Here is a 26,437-nt window from a genome sequence, read left to right as displayed (position 1 = left end):
GAGAATGGGCCAACTGATTCAAACTGATAGAAGAGCAACTTTGACTGAAATAACCACTCATTACAACTGAGGTACAGCAAAGCATTTGTGAAGCCACAACACACACAACCTTGAGGCGGATGGGCTACAACAGCAGAAGACAGGCTATGCCTTGGGCTTTTACTGGGTTGAGGGCTTACCGCGACAGCAACACTTAAGCTTTTACTGTCCAATGGACTTCTAGATGTGGTCAAAATCCTCCCACTCACCTTTAACGGGTAGTTTGTGCTCCACTGTTGATTTTAGTCTATAATATTTATGTACTTAGTGTGAGTCCTTGTAGTTTAGAGCATTAGTTTAGTGACTTCTTTAACAATTAGCATGTACTATTCTGTGCATATGTGTCAGTTCTATTCTATAACATGCCTGACGCATCCCTATGTGTGTGCATTTAGTAGTACCAATGGAGTTCTCTTTCGCCTCTTTAAAATCCTGTAGCTGTTTGCATGTTTAATAACTAAGCTATGTCAAATCTATATGAAAGATGCCTTTAAATGATTTTTTGCATTAATCTCACAAGGCTGTTCTCATTGGCAGGCCTCACGCGGCGCGTTAGTCAGTTGAGGGGGCTGTCATTACAGTACCTTGCCCTCCGTCTTCCCGTAGAGGCCTTGTGCTGTTTTTCTTAAGCAGCACCAGTGTTCAGAGTGGGAAAACCAAGCCGATTTTCATGTGCAAATGTCAGTCAGTCAGCTCCCAGCAATCACAGCCTCGACTCCTCCCGAGGCCCTGCGCGAGACGACGGCTGAATAATTTAGCAGCTCGGTGTCACTGCGCTCTGGGGTCACAACCTTCTAAAGTGATGACAAAGAGTGCTCCCCAAGTCCCTCCCATTCACTTCCATTACCACTTATTTACCGGCTCCGAATCTAGGCAGACAAAGCTCGAAGCCTCAAGGGAAATGGAAATCAGCCGCACAGTCCAAACAGTGTCATAACACATAAAAAAATAAATGCACAACAACATTTTCACAAAGAACCCCTCCAGAGGCCAGTATACGTTTGTCTGTGTTTCACACACACACAGAGATACACAATAGCTGGACGGAAACCCATGCTCACCTCTTCACAGAACAAAAGCTAAATTTTTGACAATGAGATTAACTTTGCCATAATTGCAGTGAAACTGATAAAAAAGAGCAGATAAAAAAGGAGTTGATATAATCATGGTGGGGAGGGTTCAGCTTTGAGGGAGAAGGGAGGGAGAGGGCAGACGAAGGGAAGGATTGATTTCTCCAGCGCTGCAGACACATTCTACCTTTCTATCAGTCACATTGAGACATTGTGTCATTCTGCGTGAGGACTCATCTTTCTTCTCAGCTCCAGATGTGACAGGAACATGACATGGGTGCGTGGTCTGTGGGTGAGACAACCACACACACATACAAACACACAAGTTCTTCTGAGGAAATGCTGAGACCTGACAAAACCTCTTTACAATAATTTAAAGGTCCCATTCTTTGCAATTCCATCTTTCAAACTTTAGTTAGTGTGTAATGTTGCTGTTAGAGCATAAATAATACCTGTAAAATTATAAAGCTCAAAGTTCAATGCCAAGCGAGATATTTTATTTAACAGAAGTTCCCTTTCAAAGCCTACAGCGAACGGCCGGTTTGGACTACACCTCTGTACTTCCTGCTTTAATGACGCAACTAAAACCGTTTGTTGACGAACCCTCCGCCCACAAGAACACGCAAATTCGGGGGCATGGTCCTTTTGCTCTTGTACGTCGAGAATAGGAAGCGTTGTTTTTGTAGAGTGTGTTTGTCGCCATGCCATTGAAATGCTGTTATTTTCATCCCGGAGTCAAATCACCTTTGTTTGGCCTTCCCACGGACGCTGTATGTAGAGATCGTGGCTACAGTTCAAGTTTAACTCGGTTCCGGAAAATTATAATCACAATTTAAAACTAAGTGTAGCACATTTTGCTGAGGACTGCTTTCTCAATCAGTTTAATGCCGGATTCGCAGAAAGATTATTCTTAAAAGATGACGCAGTTCCCTCTTTGTCTGGAGAAGGCGTTGTTTATGGTGCACAACCAGTAAGTGTATTTTATTATTTAAGTTGGTCCGTTTAACAGTTTATGTAACTCATGACACAAAGTGCAACGCTGTTTAGCTTTGTTAACTAACGTTAGATGGTAATTGAAACTAATCCGAAAAACGTAGTATATAAAAGTGTAGTAATTCATTCAGATACCATCGATTGTTGGTGTTTGTAATGATCAGTTTAAACTACTGAATAGACAGCTTACCATTCTGAAACATCCAGCAAAAGTCTTTCCTGAGCAGTAAATCGATCTAATCGACTAATCGATCCTCTTTGATATTCTCCGGGTCTGAGTCCGGCTCAAATTTATAAGGCAATATAGACATTTTTGCAATAATTTTGTGCATGTATCTTTAAAATGCAAATGAGCTGCTGTTGCTTCCCCCCACCCCCCTTTTTCCCAAAGATATTAAAGCTTTAGCATAAGTTCTGCTGGGAAGACTCAATTACTACGTCACGTAATGCCTTCAATCTAATCCAATGATATTCTCATGCTCACGGTATAAAGGCTCTGTACTTACACATGTTACAGTTCGCATGATTACCCCCATCCTCCCCACTACCACCTGGATGGCCCTATCCATACCCTGCCGGGGGTGTCGGCTGCGCCACTGCCCTCATCTTCAGGCAGGAATTGCAGATCCGAGACCCTCAGATTATGCACTACGGACCTGGTCTTAGCCAAATGACTCTGTACACTATCAGCTTGCTGAGCTGTTAATAAATGCACTATTGTCATTATATTTCTCCTGAGTCTTTCTGGTAGAACTGCACAGATTGTACAGAATCTGTACAATTTTATATTTTTCAGTTTTAATTTTTAGTTTAGTTTACTTGTCATTTTAAGTCGTTTTTTTTTTTTTATTTCTACACTTAAAAAAAAAAAATTGTGTCTCCAATTGAAAATTTTCTAGTGACTGATCACATCAAAAATTTTCAGTTGGCTGAATTGAAATTCTGAGTCTGAGTTTTAGTAATTTTAGTCCTTCAATTTAAATATATTTTATTTCAGTTTGTTTCCAATGTAACATTTCTAATTATCATTTAAGCTTTTTGATTTTATTTTAAGTTGTTTACTGTAAAAAAAAAAAAAAAAAGAAAGAAAAAAAAGAAAAGAAAATCATGTCTCCAATTGAACCTTTTCTAGTGACTGATCACATCAAAAATGTTCAGTTGGCCAAATTGAGTTTCTGTGAATTAAATTGCAGACTGAAATAAAAATAAATTAAAGCTAAATGGAAATAATACAAAAACAACACTTATTATTTCAGCTTATTTCAATTAACAAAGATGTTTTAAAGATTTAGTTACAACATGATAACCACATGCATCACTGTGGCAGATAAAAGTGGCATTAGAATATGCAGTTTGTTTATTTTTCCATTTCAATTTGTCTGATGAAAAGTGTAGTGCTATTTGCACAGCTGTTTGCAGTGCCACACATTGAATGCTGCTGTTTAAGATTTAAGATGTTTTGTCACAAGTTTTTAAGCATAAAACATATATACATTTAAAGAATGTATACATTCAAAATTGCAAAAATCTTTGTCCATTCAAATATTTAAATTGATGCTAATTTACTTTCACCCTGAGACAAAACTAAATTATCTATTTGCCTCTACATTTTCAAGCATCATATACATTATATTCATATATTCACCCCTGCAGTTAGTAGTTTATACATTTAAAGAAATGTTATAATACAAGAGTGTGGTTTGTTAGCTGTGTCTTAGGATGTTCCCATGGAGATATCAATACCGTGTGCCCTCATTAGAACTCTTCCCTGTAAATGCATGAGCATCATGTTTCAGGCTGTGAAATCCTTTCCTCAGTTTCACACCGATAGCCTCATTTCTTCAGCTTCTCTGTCACCCTGCTCTCTTTGCGCCCTTTTGTACAGTGTGAATTTCTCTAAACACTAAAATAAGCAAACAAAATGTATAAAAGGCCTTTTGAATAAATAACATCACCACAAACACCAAACAGCAGAGATTTTCACTTTTACAATCCACTTCCTTTCGCTGTTTTGTTGCCCATGATGTCTATTTACTGTTCAATATTGAAGATATGATTGAAGATGTGTGTTTGCTCATCTACAAGGCTATTACTCTGAAAAGCAATTTTATATTTAGATGTATGTGGGTTACGTTTATGTTTAAAAAAGGATGGACTACCGTACCAAAAGTAAAAAGACATTAAGTGAGAAGGAACAAAATGGACTAAGCTCTGAGTTCATGAATGAACCGTGTTTTGACTCTACGCTGATATCTGAGCGAGATAAAGAGAACAAGGCAAAGGAAGGTGAAGGAGACATGAGTGATCTTTTTAAATTACCGAGAGCGATTATTTGGTGACTTATGGTTGCTTGCTGTCAGGGATTTCAGGATAAATTGAGGCAAACAAGAATTACACTTTCTCCTTTACCCTTCATCCATCTACCCCCTTCTCTCTCTCTCTCTCTCTCTCTCTCTCTCTCTCTCTCTCTCTCTCTCTCTCTCTCTCTCTCTCTCTCTCTCTCTCTCTCTCTTTCTCTCTTTCTCTCTCTCTCTCTCTCTCTCTCTCTCTCTCTCTCTCTCTCTCTCTCTCTCTCTCTCTCTCTCTCTCTCTCTGCTCTTGCAAAGTTCCTTGATTTAGATTGTGATTCACTTTTAATTCATGTGTATTTGTTGATTTTCTTGTCTGTTGTGACCTTATTTTTAGAAATATTTGTGAGGTAATTCAACTATAATTATTTTATAAAAAGATAGCTACTCTTTATTGATCAAGATAATTCAAAAAAATTGAGTGGGCGTGTTATAGGACTGCAATATCCTCAAAAGTGGCAAAATGTCAAGCACAGCAGACCCAAAAACATTTGTTGAATGATTAGATGTATTAGCTCACCTTTCTTATTTTTAACTCAATGTAGGCAGGGTGGATTGCTCTAGTCTAATTAACATTCTTTGTTGCATAATATTTCTAATTCAGTAATTTGGCATCAGGATGGTGCTTGGTTTTGTGTAAATGGTGTCTGAATTATTCATCCTGTGCCGTCAGTATGAGAATGGTTGAGAGATGGGATGGCCAGGCCTCAGGCCATGAATAATTGATCATATCTGATTAAAGTTTGCCATTGATTAGTCCTTACCTCTGAGTTGATAAAAAGACACACCTGTGTTTGCTTTGCTTTAGCGGTTTCTGTTTTGCCTTTCCATCACCTCTAAGTATTGTCAGTTTTGATTATGGCAATCTTTTTTTCTTTTAACCAGAGAATGTTAAAGAAAGATTTTTTCCCAAAAATGTTCAATCTCCTGCCAGGTCTTTTCAATAGAACAACAGTTAGGTGACTACATCATTACATGTGCTATAATGGTGCGTTCAAGTCATGTCGTAAAGATTGTATTTACGAGTTGAACGCAAATGAACCACGAAGTCCAGTGGGAAATTCTGGATTTTCCTGATCTGTATGAGTTAGGGGTGTGTCAGTGAGAAACATGGCCGAATCAATGGATGCAATGGGTAAGCTAGCACTGTAATACAGCAGTTAGCCTAATATATAACGATAACGTTTACAGAGGCTTCATAGAATAATTAAAAGATTAAAACTCACCTGTGTATTCTTTGTTCTTCATTTTCTAAGCAGAGTTAACAAGCCTTGCTGTTTTTTCGTGAAATTTGTTAAAAGAAAGTACACCGCCATCTTGCTCTGCCTCTGACCAGAGAGACTTGAATGCACGATGTCGAAAACACGACTTCTCACCACATAAATACGAACATCCCAGGAGGACTTGAACGCAGTGAACTGTGATCAAATGGTTCATTAGAACAATTCAATTGCTGATTCAAATCACTAGTTAAACCTACATTTACATGCAACCAAATAACCAGTTAGTAATCTGACTGATGGCTTTATGCCATTATATAAACAACTCAATCGATCCAAATGAGCTCAAAATTAATTTTTGAAAGGAATGTTCTCAAATTCATTCAAAAATACCTTATGCACATGCCCAGTATTTTGTTTACAAATTATTTTATTAAAGTGTTACTTCCACGATTAGCATATGACTTTGTATCAGTAGAAACCCTGGAGTATATTGATTGAAACCCTGGAGTATATTCAAATTATTGTGCTGACATGTTCAGTGTTTAATTGTCGTTGGTTAAAAAAAAAAAAAAAAATCTGTCTTTTCTCAGTCTAGAAGGCACCAAATTCAAAAATAATTTCACATTTCTACTACATTAATGACCCAGTTTAAATACAGATTCATCTTTCCAGCACTGAAGTACCCCTTTAATTATTAAAATGGTAGTCCCAGTGAAATCCTCGCAGTTCACATACAAAAACAGTATGTTAACCGTATTGCAATATTTAATGTTCAGAACATTCAAAATCTGAAATCAGATTAGATGCATTCCGATTGACAAATACGAGTGCATGTAAACCTTCTTAATCAGCCCTATTTGTTGAGCTCAAATCTAAGGCTTTGTTCAGACTGCCAGTCCAGATCAGATTTTTGTGCATATCCGGTTGAAATCCGATCAGATTTAGCAAGTGTGAATGGCCAAAAATCACATTAAATGCGATTTTTACAAATCCATTTCGAGCTACATATGTGTCTTTCTCATGCCACGTAAAACATAAACGTCAGACTTTGTTGTAGAAAAAATGCTGAAAGTCATTGTAGAAACAAGTTTGTTGTTGCAGATGAAAGAGGACCGACACACAAATTGGATCTGTTTGTCAATAATTTAAAATCAGATTGCAATCTGATACACAAATAATCTGATTTGGACTGATAGTCTTATCATCCTTAGCTTCCTAGCTAAGGACAAAATTATTTGTAGGGTTTCTAATGCTTGTTATAGAGATTTAAAGGGACAGCTACATCTCCCCCACTGGTTAACTCAACTGGTTCTCCTACAGTCACCAACCTGCCAGCTCATCCTAAAATATGTATCCTGGATGCAATTGGAGCCTAATGCTAAGTGACACACTGATGGATATCCATGTTAATTCAGAGCCACAGAATGACTGTCACTTACACCAGAACATTTAGCCACCTCCTGTTCCATTCAGTGTTTCCCTGTCTCTCATCCGACTCTGCTGTGAGATCACCCCTATCCGCTTGTAACCTTCAAAGCCCAACTAAGGATGGCACTTTGATCTGTCTTCCAGAGCTTAGGAATGAAATGCATGACAGAGAGGTGGTCGAGGAGCGAGAGAACGAGGGAGGGAATGAGAGTGACAGGTAATGACAGTGGCTACATGCGCTGACCTTTAGAGCGATCACAGAAGCATGACGGCAAGGCTCAAGGTGACGGAGAGAAGAGGGAATTTGGAGGTGGCCAGAAGTTTAGGTATGAGATGTGAGACCGCATGTCTGGAATCAGTGCATTGGGTTGTTAATGTGGGTAAGAACTATGTTTTGCGGAACATAACATTTGGTCTGTTGCAAAACCTTGTGAGCTCCCGATCTAGACAGCATTATTGGTGTTCCAAATGTATGCTGACTACCAAGACAACGTTTCCTAAACCTTTTTGTACTATATAGCCTCACCAGGGGTTTTCAAACTTTATGATGCCAATGACCCCCAAATATGATGAACCTTTTATGAGGGACCCCCTTCCTAAAATCCATCTATTTTTATGTATGAAAAAACCTTTAAACTGTTAGATAAATAGCAAGCATGACATTATAAATACAACATATTGTTTTCAAACTTAAATCGGCTAAACTTAATAATCAAAAATGATTTATATAAGCACTGGGGTTCTTAACATACTGCATTAAGAACCCCAGTGAGCAAGATAAAGGGGACTATAGTAAGAACAACTCACTAGAAAGATACAAAGCAATACAGTTATGGAAAGTACGGCAAGAAAGGTGAGAAACATTTAGAAATGAAAAAGTTAGAATGTTTGGTAGACTTTAACCATTTTTGCTTTATATTTTTATTCTCTGAAATTTTCTGGGGACCCCTTAGAACCTTCTGGAGGACCCCAGTTTGAAAACCCCCGGCCTACACCACCACAGCACATAAGGCATATATCCCGTTTAATCCCACCGGTTACAATTGTGACCATACTTTTTCCTCACATATTTTAGTGTGGTGTTAAAAAGCAATTTCTATTATGAAGCAAATGATCATTTATAATTTAAAAAAATTAAGATGTCTATATGAGTTCAGGGCAGGTCTAACATTGTTGGGTAGTTTGGTCATGTGACCACACACATTTATTTCTTGGTACAATCTTAACACAATGAGGACGTGAAAGCTCAAAAATGACAGGAACATTTTCGAAGTTACATAGTTTATTCTGTTGTCAGGCTGAAGATAAATGAAGACGGTTAAATAAGACACCTGGTTGCCTTAACATTTTGAGTTCATTGAAATTAAATATTTGAGTTAATACAATGAACATTTTGAGAATTAACAACCTTTATTCAAATAATTTTAAAAGATTTTGGAAGCGTAATTGTGTGTGTTTAATTTGTGATGACGCTGTGGAACATGCCAAATTCAGCTATTTTCATTATTTATCACATTTTTTATGTGGTTCAGATACAATAATATTTTGAGTTTCTATTTATTAAACTAATTTCCTTCATTGTATCAACTCAAATTTTTTATTTCAATAAACTCAAAATTTTAAGGCAACCAGGTGTCTTATTTAAAAAAATATTTTTACAGTGTATCGGCCACTGACTTTTTTAAGTTAAACCAACATTTTTTTTTTTACAGTGACACAGAATATGTCCCCTCTATGTCATTCTGTGTTATTCATAATCACTGTAAAAAAATTGTTGGTTTAACATAAAAAAAGTAAGTAATCTGGTTGCCTTAAAATTTTGCGTTTATTGAAGTTAAAAATTTGAGTTGATACAATGAAGGAAATTGGTTAAATAAATAGAAACTCAAAATATTATTGTAGCTGAACCACATAAAAAATTTAATAAATCATGAAAATAGCACAATTTTGCATGCTTCACTGCTTCATCACAAATAAAATTACCCAATATGTTTACATATTTTAATAAAATTTGAATAGTTTGTGGATTCTCAAAAATGTTCATTGTATTAACTAAATTTTTTATTTCAATGAACTCAAAATTTTAAGGCAACCAGATAACTTATTTTTTAAATATTTTTTTACATTGTATGAACTCTCTTACAGAGAGAGTTTAAGAGTCATTTAAACTTAAAGAAGGATGTTCGTGAGTGCCCCCTTTGTGGCTGCTATGCGCCCTTGATGTGCACTTCAGCTGAGCCCGCAAGTTCGCGAGCTACGCAGACGACAGTCAAAGCAGCATTACGTTGTGATAGTGCGGACTCAGAGGAAGATTGTGAGGGATGTGGGTGCCCTTTAGGACAGGGCCAAATATGTATTTATGAGCGAGTCAGTCAGTAGCGAAGACTACAGTCCTTTTTATATCGATAGGACTGAAACTTGTTGTCAACACTGAGTAAGACACAACTGACAAATGCTTTAATATGCTGTCAGTGTCAGGACATGGGAACTGTTAAAAAGACAAGTAGATATTCAAACTGATTTTTTATTATGAACATAGGAAAGGGACTGACCTAAAGGGAGATGCTATACCTAATTGCAGGTAATACTCTTCATTCTCTCTCTCTTTTAGAAGCATTTTTATGCATATTACTGTTCTTTGCTTTACAGCAAATGGACATCAAAACAATATTATTCAGTGCAGCGCCATAGACTTAATGGTATCCACTGTAAAAAACAGCTTTACAGCTTTTTATCCAATGTAAAAAGCTGATTAAAGCAGATCTCTACAGTGATCTACACTGCACTACACTGTTTCTACAGCAGAACAATCTAAAAACAGATCAAATAACAGTAAAATCCACTGAAGAGATGTAGCCTATGTCTATCCCGCAAAGATTTAAAAAAGATAATGCTGTGTGTGTGAATATGGTCGTACATATTTTACGAGGTGGCTAATTCGTAAGAATTTGTTAGACCTCACTTGTATGAATTGTTATAGTTTTTGCTAAATCATACATATTTGACGAGTTGGTCAATTCGTATGACCTCAAACCCCGCCTCTAAAGCTACCCATCACTGCAGTAAAGGCAAATCGTACAAACTGATTCAAACTACCAGACTTTCAACTTGTTCTGTGCCCAACAGACTCAGACAGAAACAGAAACAAAGATGTGTTTTCTTGCGATTATTTCACCGCACACAGACTTTTCTGAACTGACAAATCACATTTGCTGTGGCACTACTTAATTGAGCATTGTCGTAATTGTAAAGTAAAGAAAAATGACAGAATTTGTTATTTGCACAACAGGCTCAGGTGCCTCGTTGCTAGGAGACGTGACAAATGAAAACAATATTTGTTCTTAAATTGTCTCAAAATATCAGACATTTCTTTCCCCCCAAAATGGATATTCCTACACTCTATGAAGCTATAAAAAAGTTTTCATCATACACATTTTTTTTTATCATTCAACTCCGGCTGCCTAGAACCTGCAGGCTCCAACTTTTAGAAACTAGCCTCGACTTCTCCAGACTGTAAAAATCTGGGTAAAAGTTGTCTAGAGCAGTGGTTCTCTTCTGGTTTGGTCATGGGACCCATTATGCCATGACCCAGTTTTTAGGAATTACCTAAAGTACGGTCCCACTTTACTTAACATGCGCATAAATTGTGCGATTATGACAGATACTGATGAATAAACAGTAGCCCATAAGGTAAGGCTATTAAATAGCAGTCCCAAACTGAGCCACCAAGGTCATTTAAAAATATAGAAAATAACACAAAATTAACATAGTTGCATTTTGGGGTTACATAAACAACAGTTAACATGGTAAATACACAATACTAATATGACCTGTTCATAAAATAGAATCTGAACGTAAAACGTCTGGCAGAACAGGAAGGTTTGTTTATCTGAGGAGAGAAACTTTTTATTTCCGTAACAAGCTAGGAAAATAACGTTAGAATAATTACACTGATACTGACTACTTAAACTGTGTCTGACAGAAGAATCAACAGCTTTTGGGCACATCTTTCAAAATAAAAGTCTCGGATCAGAAAAACGTTAAGAATTTAGTTTTTGTTGAGGCTGCACACTCATAACGGCCTTTTGACCCACCAGTTGAGGAAAACTGTTCTAGAGTATTCCAGCCTTGAGATGCACCAAAGAAATTTGAAGAAAATAAATGAAGCCAAGCACACGATCAGTGGTTGCAAGAGGACAATCACAGAGCGCAATAGTCTCGGACATGACTCAGATTCACAGGTAAAAGTGAGAGAAAACGATGATACAGAAGAAAAAAGGAGCGAGAAAGAGGAGAGGAGACAGGGCTTGTCCAGCTGAAGTCCCTGGTGAGTTTTTAAGTCGCTTGGCCTCCTGTCACTTCTGACAGCTTCGAGCAAACACTCCCCTCCCTTCCCCTCTCCCCTCCAAAAAGCCCACCACCCCGCTGCTCTCCCGTTTGGCCCAGGCCTCAACAGCAGCCCAGTTGTCTGACCGAGCCTATAGAGGTTTCAAAGGAGGACGGCTGGAATACTAAGAGAGCGAGCATAGATTTTCTGCTGAAATGAGGATGGGGGGGTATGAGGAGGAGATTGAGCTCGGCTACCCACATCAAACTCTCCTCTTCTTTTTACTCTCTTTCTTCCTCTGCCTGCACTCTAGAGGGACCCTCTGTTTGTCAGCCAACCAGTCGAGCGTCTCCGCCTAAACCCCCCTTCCTCTCTCTCTCTCTCTCTCTCTACTTTAATCTGCCTTCACTCTTGTTATGGTTAGCGGAGGAAATAGCCTGTTGATAAAAGCAGTAACGGAAAGGGAGTGAGAGATGCTGCTTTGTGAGACGTGATGGAAGCTAAAGGTTCCTTAACTGAGTTAGCGGCTTCGCTGCTTTGCGGTACAAAATAGAAAGAGAAACGGGTGAAACTAATTGCACCATAGATACATTTCTAATAAAACAGATAAAGGGTGCATAGAATTCCAATGAGATGGAAGATAGAGAGCATGTGAGTAAGGGGAGGAGGAAATAACCTGTGATTTGGTGAAAAATAAATGCGCAGTATTAGAAATTAGCTTGAAAGAACTGAGACAACTAATTTTTGGGCTTTCCCTAGAAGATAAAGAACCTTTCTCTAGAACCTTTTCTCCTAGAAATCTACAATCAACAAACATTTGCAACCCATTTTGTGACGGATTTCTGAGTGAAACAGGATATTTAATGAAAAAATGGGATTGACTGGATTGTGAAAAAGTGATGCCAGACGAATAGGAAAGGCACTTTAGAAGCAGAGCGAGTTATTTGATTTTAATTGGTGAAGAAACTATTTCCAAGAGCAATTCCACAAGGGGAATATTTCATTGGAATTAGAATCGTTCATAATAAGATCATGAAACCAAATGTAGCAGGAAGGTAAAAATTGTCAATTTAATTTTATATCCTATGATGCACCACAATGCCATTGTCCACTGCCACATGCTCATTCATTTGTCTTCTTTCCCGACCCTTCTTTGTTACAGGTTCTTCCCGTGGTTTCCTGCACCTGTAGCTAGCATCTCTCTATATGTCCCTTCCTTCTCATGCCCTGAAGTGAGTGTAAATGTGAATACCAATGCATGAGTACATACACATGCGTAGTGAATTATGGATCTGCACGTCTCTAAGACTCAGAGGAAATGCTTCAATGCCACTCCTCATTTATCTCTAATCAATGTAATACATGCTCAGAATCTACTAAATCAAACCCTCTGTTTTGTTTTGAGCATTCAGAAGTTTAAAGATTTACTGGCCGCTGTCTTAAAAGTAAATATTTTCTCTGATATTAGGAAGCCATGCGTGATCATCAAAATTTTGTTGAAATCAGTGAGCTGTGAGCCAGGCCTTCTCCTCCAACATCAGTGTCTGACCTCACAAATGAGCTTTAGAAAAGTGGTCAAAAATCCCCATAAACACACTCGTAAACTTTGTGGAAAGCCGTTGAAGCAGAGTTGAAGCTGTTATAGCTGCAATGGATGGACCAACTCCATATTAAAACCCTACGGATCAAGAATGGGTCATTAAAGGTCATTTGCAGAAGTAGGCGTCCTAAAACTTTTGGCAATATCGTTTATATATAATTGTTATCTCTGCATATATGTTCTTTGTATTTGTTTATTCCGTCTTGTCTATAGTCCGTGGAGAAGCATTAAAGTAAGTAGTAAAATACTTGGTACTTGTTTGACAAAAAATGACTTTGACTTAAACTTTGTCTTTATCGAGTAAGGAAATGTGACAGTTTGTGAAGATGTTTTCTACATTGTTGGGGACAAGTGATCAAGGGATTCTTTAAGGAAAAACCTCAGCTGCATGATCAAGCGCCGATACATGAATATCAAAATGGGCCATTTGAATTCTGTCATGGATTGATTATCCACAGAACCGGCTTACTTGACCCTGGTTCTTGAGGGCAGGAGTGCCTTAAGATTTTTCCTCCGGCAAATCTGCGCACCACTGAGATCAATCAATAATAATTTGGATACAACTCATATAGCCGAATCTCTTTTACGCAGTATTGCCGGTCTGGAGCTGTGACACAGCAGTGTGGGGTTTTTTATCCATGAGATGGTGCAAATTGAAGCAGAAGAGCCAGAGCCTGTGCTCCTCATTGACTTTAAGAGCACATAGACTTTGATTTTCCTCAAACACACTTTGCATTTGAAAGATTCATATATTCAAATCTGCTCCTGTGGTCCCTCTCTCCCCATCAGTCTCAGTGTTTCTCTGACAGGTTCTGCCGAAATCCCAGGCACATGCTGCCAACCTCCACCTTGCTTCCACTCGCCTTCTCCAACCCAGCACCCCTCACGTCGATCTCGATCTCGATCTCGATCTCGATCTCGATCTCTCTCTCTCGATCTCTCTCTCTCTCTCTCTCTCTCTCTCTCTCTCTCTCTCTCTCTCTCTCTCTCTCTCTCTCTCTCTCTCTCTCTCTCTCTCTCTCTCTCTCTCTCTCTCTCTCTCTCTCTCTCTCTCTCTCTCTCTCTCTCTCTCTCTCTCTCTCTCTCAGAAGCTACGGGCTGTGTCCAGCCACCCACTGCTCACCCCACGCGTGTATGTGGGGGAGGATTAGAGGGGAGAGTGGGCCTTGATCGATTTCTAGAGCTGTTATATGACAAGTCAGGTCTCATCGCTGCCTGTTTACAGCACATTCGCAGCAAGCCTTCCCACTTTGAGCAATATCAGACAAATTGTTTGTTCTGAGCGTACGTACATGCTATAGTGTTTGTTTTGCTCTGAGGCATCCGAGTGTGATTTCTCATTTCAAATCTGTTCTCTAAGGTTTAGGAATATTACACTATGCTTCGGATTGGTTATTTTACCTCTAATTGTGGCCGGTAAACGCTTTCTGTGCAGTACCCGTGAGAATACCCTTGAGTTTGAATCATAATTATTTGCCCATTCTCGGTGTGGGGGGAGTTTAACGCTTACTGAGAGTTATTTTAGCGAATGCAGAGCATCTGGAGGGAGGCATCCCCCAACTATAGCAGGTGGATCGGTGACTATAGGGGGTGGATCCAACCTGATTCCTCGAGCGTGCCACAATTGTGACCTGCTTCCATACAACCCAACCTTAACCCCCCAAAACAAACACACACCCCATTGTTTGAAGTTCCACACAGCACTGAGACGTCACCGAACCGTTTGGTGAAGATTAGAACTGACAATGTAGCTTCCCCCTCTGCCTTGATCAATCAGCCAGTCACCAGATCAGATCTAATTCGAACTGAACGCTGTTGGCTGGAGTGAGTTGTTTGCACCCTTCATCGTGGCAGAGACTTTGTTGTAAAAAGAATGTCTTTGCATATACTAATTGAGGACATTTAATCTTTTAAAGGGATAGTACACTCAAAACTGAAATAAAAATGTTGCATGGTTTGCAGCTTGACCTCACCTAACGGAAGTTACTGCCGATAGGAAAACTTTATGAGACTCGTTGACTCGTCTTAACAAATCAATGTTTCGTCAGGATCAACAGGGTTTTTGTGCACGTTGTCTAAGCATGTTTTTTTGTTTTGCTCTCATAGACTTGTTACCTATTCACCCCATTGTTTGACTGGCACACAGCAACGGTTGGAGTTAAAAATCTTCATTTGTGTTCTACTGAAGAAACAAACACACCTACATGTTGGATGCACTGGGTGTAAGCAGATAAACATCTAATTTTAATTTTTGGGTGAACTAACCCTTTAAGCAGTACACTATCTCTTTTGCTTTGTTTTACAGTCCCTTGTTTCCATTATTCATGGAGCTTCGGTAAACATGTAATTAAAAAGCGGTGACAGATTAAACGGAACCTTCGCAAGAAGACCTTTTGGCATATATTCCTCAGCTCATAGCTAATTTGTGTCTGAAAATTTGCTGGACCACATGACAAAAAGATCAGCCTTTTATTTATAAAATGTTCTCAGCCCCTCAGGCAGTGTATTCAGCTCTCCACACACTCGCTGTTCTTGCGGCTCCTCCCTGGGGCTCACATGTGAAGTGCATTTGATTGTCAGGTGCTCTGATTATCTTTATCAAAGACGCAATGATTCCATCATGGCAAACTTGCTTTTGATAGTTATAATTAAATTGTGACAAGCCACCTTTGTTGGGGCATAAGGGGCATTATTTTCTCCATAAGGGATTTTTAACAGTCTTAAATGAATAGTGTAAATAAGTGGCTGACAACTTAAGCCTTAAACCAAACCATGAATGAATCTGAGTCAAATAATTAGAACCGTTTATTTGAAGCAGTGTATGATAAAAAGACTGTAATAAAATTACTTATAAAAGAATAAGATGAACTAGATGAATCATTGTGAATGACATTATACATCTGTGCATTAGTGGTGGAGATTTTTAAGTACGATTTTTCAGATTTTACGGGTTACATAATGTTTTTATGAAGGAGTCACTGAATTGGTTACTATAATGGTTCATCCAAAAACACTGATTCAACACTGATGCTGTGGATGTGTTTGGAAATATTTTCATTGGCTGAAACTTGACAAAATGACTAACAATATTTTAATCAACTGACATGGACTCCTCTAGACCCCTGAAGGTGTGGTATCTGGCACCAAGATGTTAGCATCAGATCCTTTCAGTCCTTTAAGATGTGAGGTGGAGCCTCCATGGATCAGACTTGTTTGTTCAGCACATTCCACAGATGCTTGATTGGAAAGATATCTGAGAAATTTCGAGGTCAAGTCAACACCTCAAACCATTCGTGAACAATGCTTGGGTAGGTGGTACGTGCAAGTAACATCCACACGGATGGCTGGACCCAAGGTTTCCCAGCAGAACATTGCTTAAAGCATCACACGCTCGCTGTTGCCTTCTTCTCATAGTGCATACTGATGCCATGTGTTCCCCAGGTAAGTAACGCACCCGGCTATCGACGGGATCTAAAAGTAAACGTGATTAATCAGACCAGGATTAATCAGACCAGGCCACCACATACATATGGTGTACATGTAATTAAATTACATTACATATGAGCGCACACCAGTGCTCAAGTTTAAACTTGATTTATACATTATTGTTTAAAAATAATATATTTCTCTGTGAAGAAAATGTACCAGTATTACTTTGTTTTGTTCCATTTTTTTTGTGTACTGTGTTGTGTACTCTGCATTACTTTGTTCTGCTCTGCTCTTGTCTCAGACAGGAGAGTATCACTGAGGCATGGCTTTATTCAGACACAGTTCTGCTGCTCCAACATCACTGGAGCTTATGGAATGGCTTCTGTCCTTTGCTTTAAGATCCTCCAGCACAGGTTCAGAATAGTTAATGCATTTGAGTGGAGTGGAAAAAAACAAGCTCTCTCTGCCTCTTAGTGTCCATCATGTGTCATGGCTGCTCCTGGGTTTTGTGTTCTGTCTGGCTGAATCTCCTGCTCCAGCGGTTGCTGTTGCCTCTCTGTCCCTCAGAGGCAGAATGATCCACAGCCTTCTCTCTAAGTCCAGTTGAGTTCAGCCCTGCTTTTCTCCTGAAACCTAACACACCTCTGTTTTGTTGTCTCCTCACTCTCACACCGGGCTCAGGTGTGTTTGAGTGACATCTGTCCAGATCAGATACATCCTAAGGCATTTGGACAAGAGAGAGACACCTGACCTGAAGAGTCCTTATCCATTGTTTAATATTATAGTTTGTTTTTGACTAAAATGCCCTTCTATTTGTTTGGAAAGCCCTACTATTATTTATAACTAAATTGATTGAGAAAACTATAATGATATTAGTGTCCACACCAGCAAACAACAACATTCTGTTTATTATAAACACTGAGGTTATATGTTGTCCACCACTTTAAATACTTGAGTGCATTATGGTCAAGTAGTTTCTGATTGGTTGTCAATGTCTTTTCATTCATCAGCTGAAAAAAAATAATAATTCTGAAACTGATTCCAACATTGTCTTTCCTTTGTGTCATTGTGACGAGAACTTTGCTACTTACATTTGATTTTACACAATGATTGGCTTGGCAGTGCATTTGCAACAGAGTTTGCCTGTTCTCATGAAACATTTCCCATTCTACCTTAAATTCACAGCCGGTAAATCCACAATCCGGTAAACTCTGGGCTACATAATAAAACAGCTTCCAGGCTTGCCCTAAATGTTATTGCTGACATTAAAATGGACACATTTGATATCTCTAGCTTGTTTGATTACCATGGGAACCAGCAAATTCAGACTAGCCCCAAAACAACCACAGGCTGATGAAGACAAATGTGCAAACCCAGGTTGGCAGAATTGCTTTCTCAGTGAGTGTGATCGGCCACGCTCGAGAAGGCGGAACCAGGAGTTGTGATTTATCGTTTCGTGTTGTCCCTAGACCACCACTGTCTGCTGCCTCTCCATGCCTTAATTACCCCAACCGTGTTTATTAGAATAGTCACACTACCTATAATACATCATCGGCGCGGAGGGGAGCGGGGCAAGAGATAGCAGTTCTCTGTGTGGTCTTCATATTCAAGCAGAACAGCTATTTTGAAATTTGCTAGCGTTACTAAAGTAGCTACATGAAGTAGTAACAGATATTCAAGTTAACGTGGATGTTGTGTAAGTTAGCTAACGGGTAGAGCAAAGAACTAGCAAGGGCTTGTGTTTCAATAAAGTTGATTAAAAATATTGTTGATAATTAGATTTTTTTTTATCCTATAACAGTTTTCTCCAAAACATATCCATTATATTTATATAATAATCTCACATAGGCTGCATATTTTGTGCACACAATGTTTTAGTTTCCTTGAAATTGCACTGATGCCCTCGAAGTGAGTGGGTCCTGAGTTCAAAATAATGAATAAAAAAATTCAACAGTATCTATTAAATTTATATCTAAAATATAAATAATTCAGAAAAGCTTTTTAAAATCGAGTTTAAATTAACATTTTCTTTAAATAGGCTAAAACAATATTTATGTAGGCTAAACAATTTTTCTGTCAACTATAGGCCTACCAACCAAACAACCACCTGCAACTAAACAATGGTTTACAACACCACGTGACCAGCATTATATGATGTTATTTTATTCTGTATGGACTTTTTATTGTCCTTTTTACATTATTGTAATTCTCTTTTTTTTCGTAGTATTATCTACAATAGCCAATATCAACAGAGTAGCCTATATTAATTGACTATTATTTGAGTAGCCTACATTTTTACCTTTTGATGTTAAGAGGGCTACCCTCAATAACGAGAATGAACTATAAGGTTATTTTTGACTTAACAGTCCATATGAGGATGTGAGAGAATTAAATTGGATGAATTCTAACATCATTATAGATGTTACATTTTAGCACGCTGTAACAATAGCCATGATATGTCACTATAGGATCATCCATATAAGGATAATCCCCATATCATTAACGCTATTTCATCTCGTATTTCCACAAATTATCTGCATTGTCACTAATGGTGGAGGAAAACTTTATATGCAAGTATAACAATCTGAACTGCAGCTTATGTGTTTTATTAAAGAACGCACAGATTGTGCAGTCAACAGATGTCTTACATAAAGCTAGCTAACATGTAGAAAGTAGAGTTCAAATACAGATCTCTCCTTCCTAAATAAATGCTAATTGGTGCCAAGAATGCTAAGACCATACCATTAACATACATACTAGCGCCCTCTTCTGTTTGTGATTTGGTACTGCACTTTGCTGTTGTAAATTAAAGACATCTAATTGACTATCGTGTTAAATTTAAAGTTCACAATGGTAAATCTCTTTGAACGTATTTTACACGTATTATACACACTGCTATATCTAATAGTTACAATACTCAACTGCAATTACATAAAATACCCTACTGATAGCTTTTAGCACTAGAATCTATGACTAAATTTCTTGACGTAAAATCCACCACAAAGCTGTGATTAATAACCATCAGTGTTTCATTGAAGATTTCATATTACAAAGCATCTATATTTTCTTTCCTTTAGATCACTAGTACTTGTGCAATACAAATGGAGGGTGATACCACTATAAAAGTAAATTGGTGTGTCTTAATAGTTCCTGAAGTAGAAGGCAAAAGGCCCTGGCACAGTCACCGGAAATGGCTTTTTCCCCCCTCTTTTTTTGTCACAATGCACCTTCCATTTAGTTTTAATTATCTAGCCAGAGGTCACTGATGTTGTTGGTGTGTAGTTGACACTAATTGGCCTAGGGTGAAGAGAGCTTTCACTATGCGACAGACAGCAGAGGGGTCAGGCGATGAGGTGGGTCGTGGCAAACGGAGACAAGGACGAAAATAACGATGGGGTGCAAAGCGTGCCGATAATATGTGTGGAGACAGTTGCGTGAGCTGCAGAGGAAATAGGGCTGTGTACACACAGAGAGTGGAGCTCATTAAAGACAGCCCGATGCAGCGTCTTGGCTGAAGTTGCCTTATTGATTGCTATGGTTTATTTAAGTTAGGATGAGTGGTTGGATTATTTAGAGGATATGAAGGAAGTTTCTTGGAAATGGAGGTATTGATTTTGTCCAAGAAAATCAGGGTACATGAAAAGGTGCCACCAAAGTAGAAAGGAAGAGCTGGGGTTTCTTTTAAAGACACAGAGAGACAGTTCTCAGCACTGTTTAATTCCAAGTCCTTCTAATTCAAGTGAATATATCAACAAACATATTTTGTTTATTTTGCCATATTTTATTTTGCCTCATGTTAACCAATTACTGTAACAAATTTTGATTTAATGGAGTGTCTCAATTGGATTTTAAATAAAGGATTCTTTAATAAATGTTTTTATATTATTAAATAAATTTAAATTGTTCATTAAAATTGACTATGACTATGTGTGTGTGTATGTGTACCTTTCAAACAATATACACTTCTGTTTAAAAGGTAATTTATTTTCTTTCTTTTTTTTGGAAAGGAATTAATACTTTTATTCAACAAGCATGTTAAATTGATAATAAGAGATAGTGATAATATTTCAAATAAATGCTGTTCTTTTAACTTTTTACTCATTAATGAATCCTGAAAAGGTATCTAAGGTTCCAAACAAATATTAAAAATTAATTATTTTTATATATATATATATATATATATATATATATATATATATATATATATATATAATACATATTGACTGCAACATTGACAGCATATTAGAATGATTTCTGAAGTATCATGTGACACTGAATCCTGTCGTAATGGCTAGTGCAAATTCAGCTTTGCATCACAGAAATAAATTATCTTTTAAAGAATATTAAAATAGAAAACCATTATTTTAAATTGTAATAATATTAATATTGCCGTTTTTTTCTATATTTTTGATAAAATAAATGCGGGCTTTATGAGCACAAGAGACTATTAAAAATAGTAATGTTTCCAAAAGTATTTGTCTAATCTACCTATATAAATATATGCAAATAAAAGTTACCCAAAGACTAAGATCTTAGTCCTTTTAGTAAAATTAATAACAAGTAACGTTTGCCAGTTTGTAAGTAGCTGGCTAACAAAAAGGCTGTGCCATCAATGGGTATTACACTAAATTGTTTGCTGTTTCTTTGGATAGTGTGAATATATTGTGTTATTCTTGTCACTGTCACTGTTTATTTGTGTGTTTTCATCCATCCTAATGAAAGAGTGTGTGCAGGCCAGCTGAAGTCAGCTATGCTCAGTTCACCATGTACCTCGCAGGCTCACAGACTCATCACTCCTGTGAAGGACTTACCCTCTTGGCAGTTCAGCATATCACAAACACCTTGATGTTTGCTAAGAACATATACATCTACCCTTGTAAGCCAATGGAATACATCAGGTATAATCGGTTCTGTTCATGCTTCACATTTTTCAGTAGATTACACGTTTACTCAAAAATAGGCACAAGATAAAATATGAATATTATATCATTTATGTGCTTTCCCCAAAAGCATAGATGCTAACGTTCATTCAAAATTCAAAAATTTAAAAATCCAAATCCTCGAAATCGAGAGTGAGAATTAGCCGACTATCTGCTTGAGTCACAAGAAAATGCTTTGTGGTAAACTTCCCTCTTACTGCTGCTTCTTAACTTTTAAAGGGGTGGTTCCATGGTTTTTAGGCTTGGCTGTGTTTATGGGGCACAGTATAACATGTCTCAATTTTTTAAACGCCGTATTTTTCTTATATTTTTTTACCTTTATTCCACACCGCTGTCTACACTGTCCTTTAAACGGCTCGTTTGCTTTCTGCTCCTATGAAGCCCATCCCTCCGAAAAACGCAATGGTCCTAGATTGGTTAAATGGCTAAATTTTCATGTATTTTTATTGGCTGAAGTGGCAAGCACGGGTTGTCCGGAAACGCTATGTCCCTTACCATACAGGCAGATTCACATCTGCGGAGAGTAGCAAGGGTTTATGATGTCACCAACCCAGGAAGAAGCTTGTTGTAGTCCAAACCGGCCGTTTTTGTAGGCAATAAACTGTCGTAACTTTAAGGGTGCGTTCACACTTGTCATGTTTGGTTCGATTAAAACGAACCCTAGTGCGGTTCATTTGAGCATGTGCCATCCGAACATATGGTGTGCACCAAACAAGTGGAAGTTGGTACAAGTTGGTACAAGTTGGAAGCGGACCGAGACTCATCTTTTTAGCGGTCTCGGTCCGCTTCCAAACAAACTCTTCATGAGTTCTCTGGTAAAAAATAATGCCATATGTACACGCATAAAATGCCCGCGTGTAATCCGCACACAGCATTGTTTTGAATGTTCGGTAAGCAGCTCCAACGTCATATAAGCCGACCAATCAGGTTGTTACCGTCTCCCTAAGCCTTTGGTTCGGTAACTTTAGGTCCGCTGTTAAAAATGCCTGTGTGAACGCTAAGCAGACCAGGACTATATGTTTTGTTTTTGTTTTTTGGTCCGGACCAAACTAACCGAACTACAAGTGTGAACGCACCCTAAAAGACAATATCTCCGTTTGCATTGAACTTTCAGCGCTGCACAGCAAAATTTAGGTCCCACTCCACAGAGAGTTAAAATGACACTGAAACGGTGTTAAAGTTAATGAGATAATTAAGAGATTAAGAGTTATATTAAGTGATGACTGACCATTAGTAATGAACAACTGATGATAATGAGCAGAATCACTAAAGGAAAGAGAAACACAAGAACTACAATTGACTTCAGCCGCAGCCTTAGATGAAATCAACTGAAGATAAAAGAGGACATTAAATCTCTGAAGATCTCAGGAGAGTAGGATTAAACAACTTCACAATTACTTTTGTCATACTGTACTTCTATATGTTTTCATTGAGAATGAACAGAGGTTTAGATATTGATGTTTTATGGAAATCATTTGGTCGCCATTATGGTGATCAGCATTTCTTTTAGTTGGGCAGTTTGACATTAAACTAACATTTAAATCTTTGTAACAGTGTTTACCAAACACACAATTTGTATTAAAGAAATGTGATCTTGTTTTATGCATCATAAAGTTTGTTGTCAAGTAAAGTTTTAAAGATCAAGATAACTATTCTTATACTGAACAAAAGCAGTTATGTTATTAAATAAATCATTCATCAACATGAATTTCTTGCCACAAATTAAACAGAATTTAGATTTCTTAATGGGGGGGGGGGGGGGGGGGGGGAATCGGTGGATCCACATATCTTGACACCTGATCTGTGGCAAAAAAAAGAAAAAAAAAGAAAAATCTACTAAATACCACATTTGGTCAGTGATGAGATGAGTAAATCATTCTGTTTCATTATGAAAACTATATCACCTGATTTGCTTCTGGCTTCCATTGTAACTATGTGTTTTAGAAAACACTGTTAGCAACACATTAGTTGTATTAAAATACAAAATGCTTTAATTCATCACATTGGGTACAAAATATCATATTATATTTTTAACAAACTCATTTAGAAACACTAGTTTATTGCGCCAATGTATGTTATTGTGAATTTAAGTGACTCTGGTACATCAGTGATGGTAGGACAATATCCACACTCGCCACAAAAGAGGGCAGAGACACTCAAAGAGGCTTCCTCTTAAATCCAAACACTACAACAAAGAGGATCATCTCATATAGTGCTGGAATCACACTGAAATATAGAGAAACATGATTAATCAAAGAAAATCTTTTACATTCACAGTTATGCATTGACCGTTAATTATTTACCGACTGACCTACAGAAGCCAAAGATCCACCAGTAGATCCAGCAGGTCCATTGCTCAAACAAGAAGAAGGACAAAGCCACAGAGCCACTGGCATGACATCCAATTGCTGCAAAGTGTCAGTTAAATAAAATTCTGTACCAGTATGATGATATGACCAGCCATATCATTTACAACTAAAAATGACTAATTGCTTTCACTGCAAATGCCATTCTACCAGTGACACAATCAAACACAAACATCTCATTTTTTTGAAAAGTACTGCATTTGTTTTTGGACTGCTATAGCATAATACAAGTAAACAAATATCCATCTCAAGAGGACAACTACGCATGCTTTGCTGTGTCATAACATCTACTTGTTGAGCCTGAGGTGATGATCTGCAATTGGTAAGGATACACAGAAGAGCTTGGTTATTGTTGAACATAGAGACTCCACAGAGGAACCCAACCAGCTCGATGGCAAACAGGCCCAGGGTTACGGATAATGCCACCACAAGCCTGCTCTCCAAAATCAATGATTAGGCAGATAAATGAGCATTTTTAAATATGTATACATATTATGAAGTAAATAACATGATGGATATTGTTTGTCTTGAGATATATATACACCGATCAGACATAACATTATGACCACCTCCCTAATATTGTGTTGGCCCCCTTTTTGTTGGCAAAACAGCCCTGGCCCGTCGAGGCATGGACTCCACTAGACCCCTGAAGGTGTGCAGTGGTATCTGGAACCAGAATGTTAGCAGCAGATCCCTTATGTCCTGTAAGTTGTGTGAGGTGGGGCATCCATGGATCTGACTTGTTTTTCAGCATATCCCACAGATGCTCTGTGCTCTACTATTGAGATCTGGGAAATTTGGAGGTCAAGTCCACACCTAAAACTCGTTGTTGTGCTCCTCAAACCATTCCTGAACAATTTTTCTTTGTGGCAGGGTGCATTATCCTGTTGAAAGAGGCTACAGCCACCGTTTCCTTGAAAGTGTTTTCTTGATCTGCAACACAGCTTAGGTAGGTGTCAAGTAACATCCGCATGGATGGCAGGACCCAAGGTTTCCCAGCAGAACATTGCGCAAAGCATCACAATTCTTTATATAGTGCATCCTGGTGCCATGTGTTCCCCAGGTAAGCAACGCACATACCAGGCCATCCAAGTGAAAACATGATTCATCAGACCAGGCCACCTTCTTCCATTGCTCCGTGGTCCAGTTCTGATGCTCACATGCCCACTGTTTGCAGCGCTTTCGGCAGTGGACAGGGGTCATCATGGACACCCTGACTAGACTGTGGGTATGCAGCACCACATGCAACAAACTGCGATGCAATGTGTATTCTGACACCTTTTCATCAGAACCAGCATTAACTTCTTGAGCAATTTAAGCGACAGTAGCTTGTCTGTTTGATTGTACCATACGGGCCAGCCTTCGCTCCACAGTCCGATCCATGGAATTCCCAACTCACAATTTACAGGACTTAAATGATCTGCTGCTAACATCTTGTTGCCAAATACCACAACACATCTTCTGGGGTCTAGTGGAATGGCTGTGCTGGTGGCAAAGGGGTACCAACACAATATTTGGTCATAATGGTCTATACATGTGAATTAAAGGGGAGTTTGGGGGATCCAGAAAATGTATATTGACAAACTCTAAAAGGCTGAAATTACTGATAAAAGAAATGTCTGCATGGCATGGCAAATGATTTATTAGATCTTATTAAAAAAAACTATATAATAATAGATTAACACTTTTGACCATCGTATTAATTTGTCACTGGCCCAGATACTATGATAAAGCAATAAATAACAGAGACAGTTGTTCTTACCGTGTGTCCTCTAACCTGTATTCTTCATTAGTGAAGTCTAGTGGTAGGCAAGCTCTGACACTGTTCTCCTGTGGGATAGTTCAACACGTAATCACAGACCTGATTGCAATGATATAGTACTGTGATAAAATAACGATTTAACACATGAGAAGTGCTTACCCGCGACCAGAATATGATGATGACTATTACAAGATGCGCGACGAGAGTCAGGAAACGGGCTGGGACCAGACTGCTAACCACCGACATTGAACTAGACAGAATTCGACGTCATGTGAGATTTAACAGTGAAAATGAGCACAGTACTAAAGGCTAATTTGTCTCGTAAATTAGCTGTTTGCACAAAATGTGTGGCTTAATTCTAACCGCGGATATACGTACCAGTTTCTAAGGTGTTAAAACCTGCTAAGATAGTTTAGTTGGTGAGCAAAAAGTACAGTTGTTTCTATCGGATGACAAATTAGAACCTGAACATATTGTTTCTAGTCATTTTATATACTGAATTACAAAAGCTGTGGACGGTTCTCCTTCGCATAAGCTTCAGGTTGCTACGACAACACTCTTCTTCTATTTGAAATCGTGCTACAAACAGACCATCAAACAGATTTATGCTGCCATCTATTGGCAGGAGTTGCTCTCTGACAGTGGTTCTCATCCGGGGCCCTCGTAACCTTCCCTAAGGGGACATGCACAAAAAAAAACCTTAGGATCATTAAACAAATCATATCTAAATTTAATTAAGTACAATTTTTAACCTTGAAAAAAATCTGTAATATTACATGTACTGCTCAGATCTTTTTCGCTGCAACATAAAATTCTGGCAAAGAAAACCATTCAATCTGTCCCTTCAATAAAAATCAGGTAGCATTAGAAAATTCTTTAAAATGATTCATGAATCATTATATTTACAGCCCT

At 38.2% G+C, this 26,437-nt stretch overlaps 2 protein-coding genes across 2 annotated transcripts in view; both read right to left on the bottom strand.

Annotated features, from left to right (window-relative positions):
• Positions 1-1,941, bottom strand: part of c1ql4a (complement component 1, q subcomponent-like 4) — a 43,845-nt gene extending 41,904 nt beyond the window's left edge. The window contains exon 1 of the mRNA XM_067445993.1: positions 1,297-1,941. The gene's annotated coding sequence lies outside the window, so the exon portion shown is untranslated. The remainder of the gene's footprint in view (positions 1-1,296) is intronic.
• A 21,227-nt stretch (positions 1,942-23,168) lies between these two features.
• Positions 23,169-26,092, bottom strand: tmem107l (transmembrane protein 107 like). The gene is made up of 6 exons (XM_067445995.1): positions 25,904-26,092; positions 25,685-25,775; positions 25,526-25,593; positions 24,096-24,196; positions 23,709-23,805; positions 23,169-23,623 (listed from the first exon to the last, which is right to left on the bottom strand). The coding sequence occupies exons 2-6, from the start codon at positions 25,769-25,771 to the stop codon at positions 23,554-23,556; spliced, it is 423 nt and encodes a 140-aa protein (XP_067302096.1). The 5' UTR covers positions 25,772-25,775; positions 25,904-26,092; the 3' UTR covers positions 23,169-23,553.
• Between the last annotated feature and the right edge of the window lie 345 nt (positions 26,093-26,437).

The sequence above is a fragment of the Pseudorasbora parva genome, chromosome 6, assembly GCF_024679245.1.
Source record: "Pseudorasbora parva isolate DD20220531a chromosome 6, ASM2467924v1, whole genome shotgun sequence".
NCBI lineage: Eukaryota > Metazoa > Chordata > Actinopteri > Cypriniformes > Gobionidae > Pseudorasbora > Pseudorasbora parva.
Note: the sequence above shows the minus strand (reverse complement) of the source record. Positions and strands in the feature narration are given on the sequence as shown.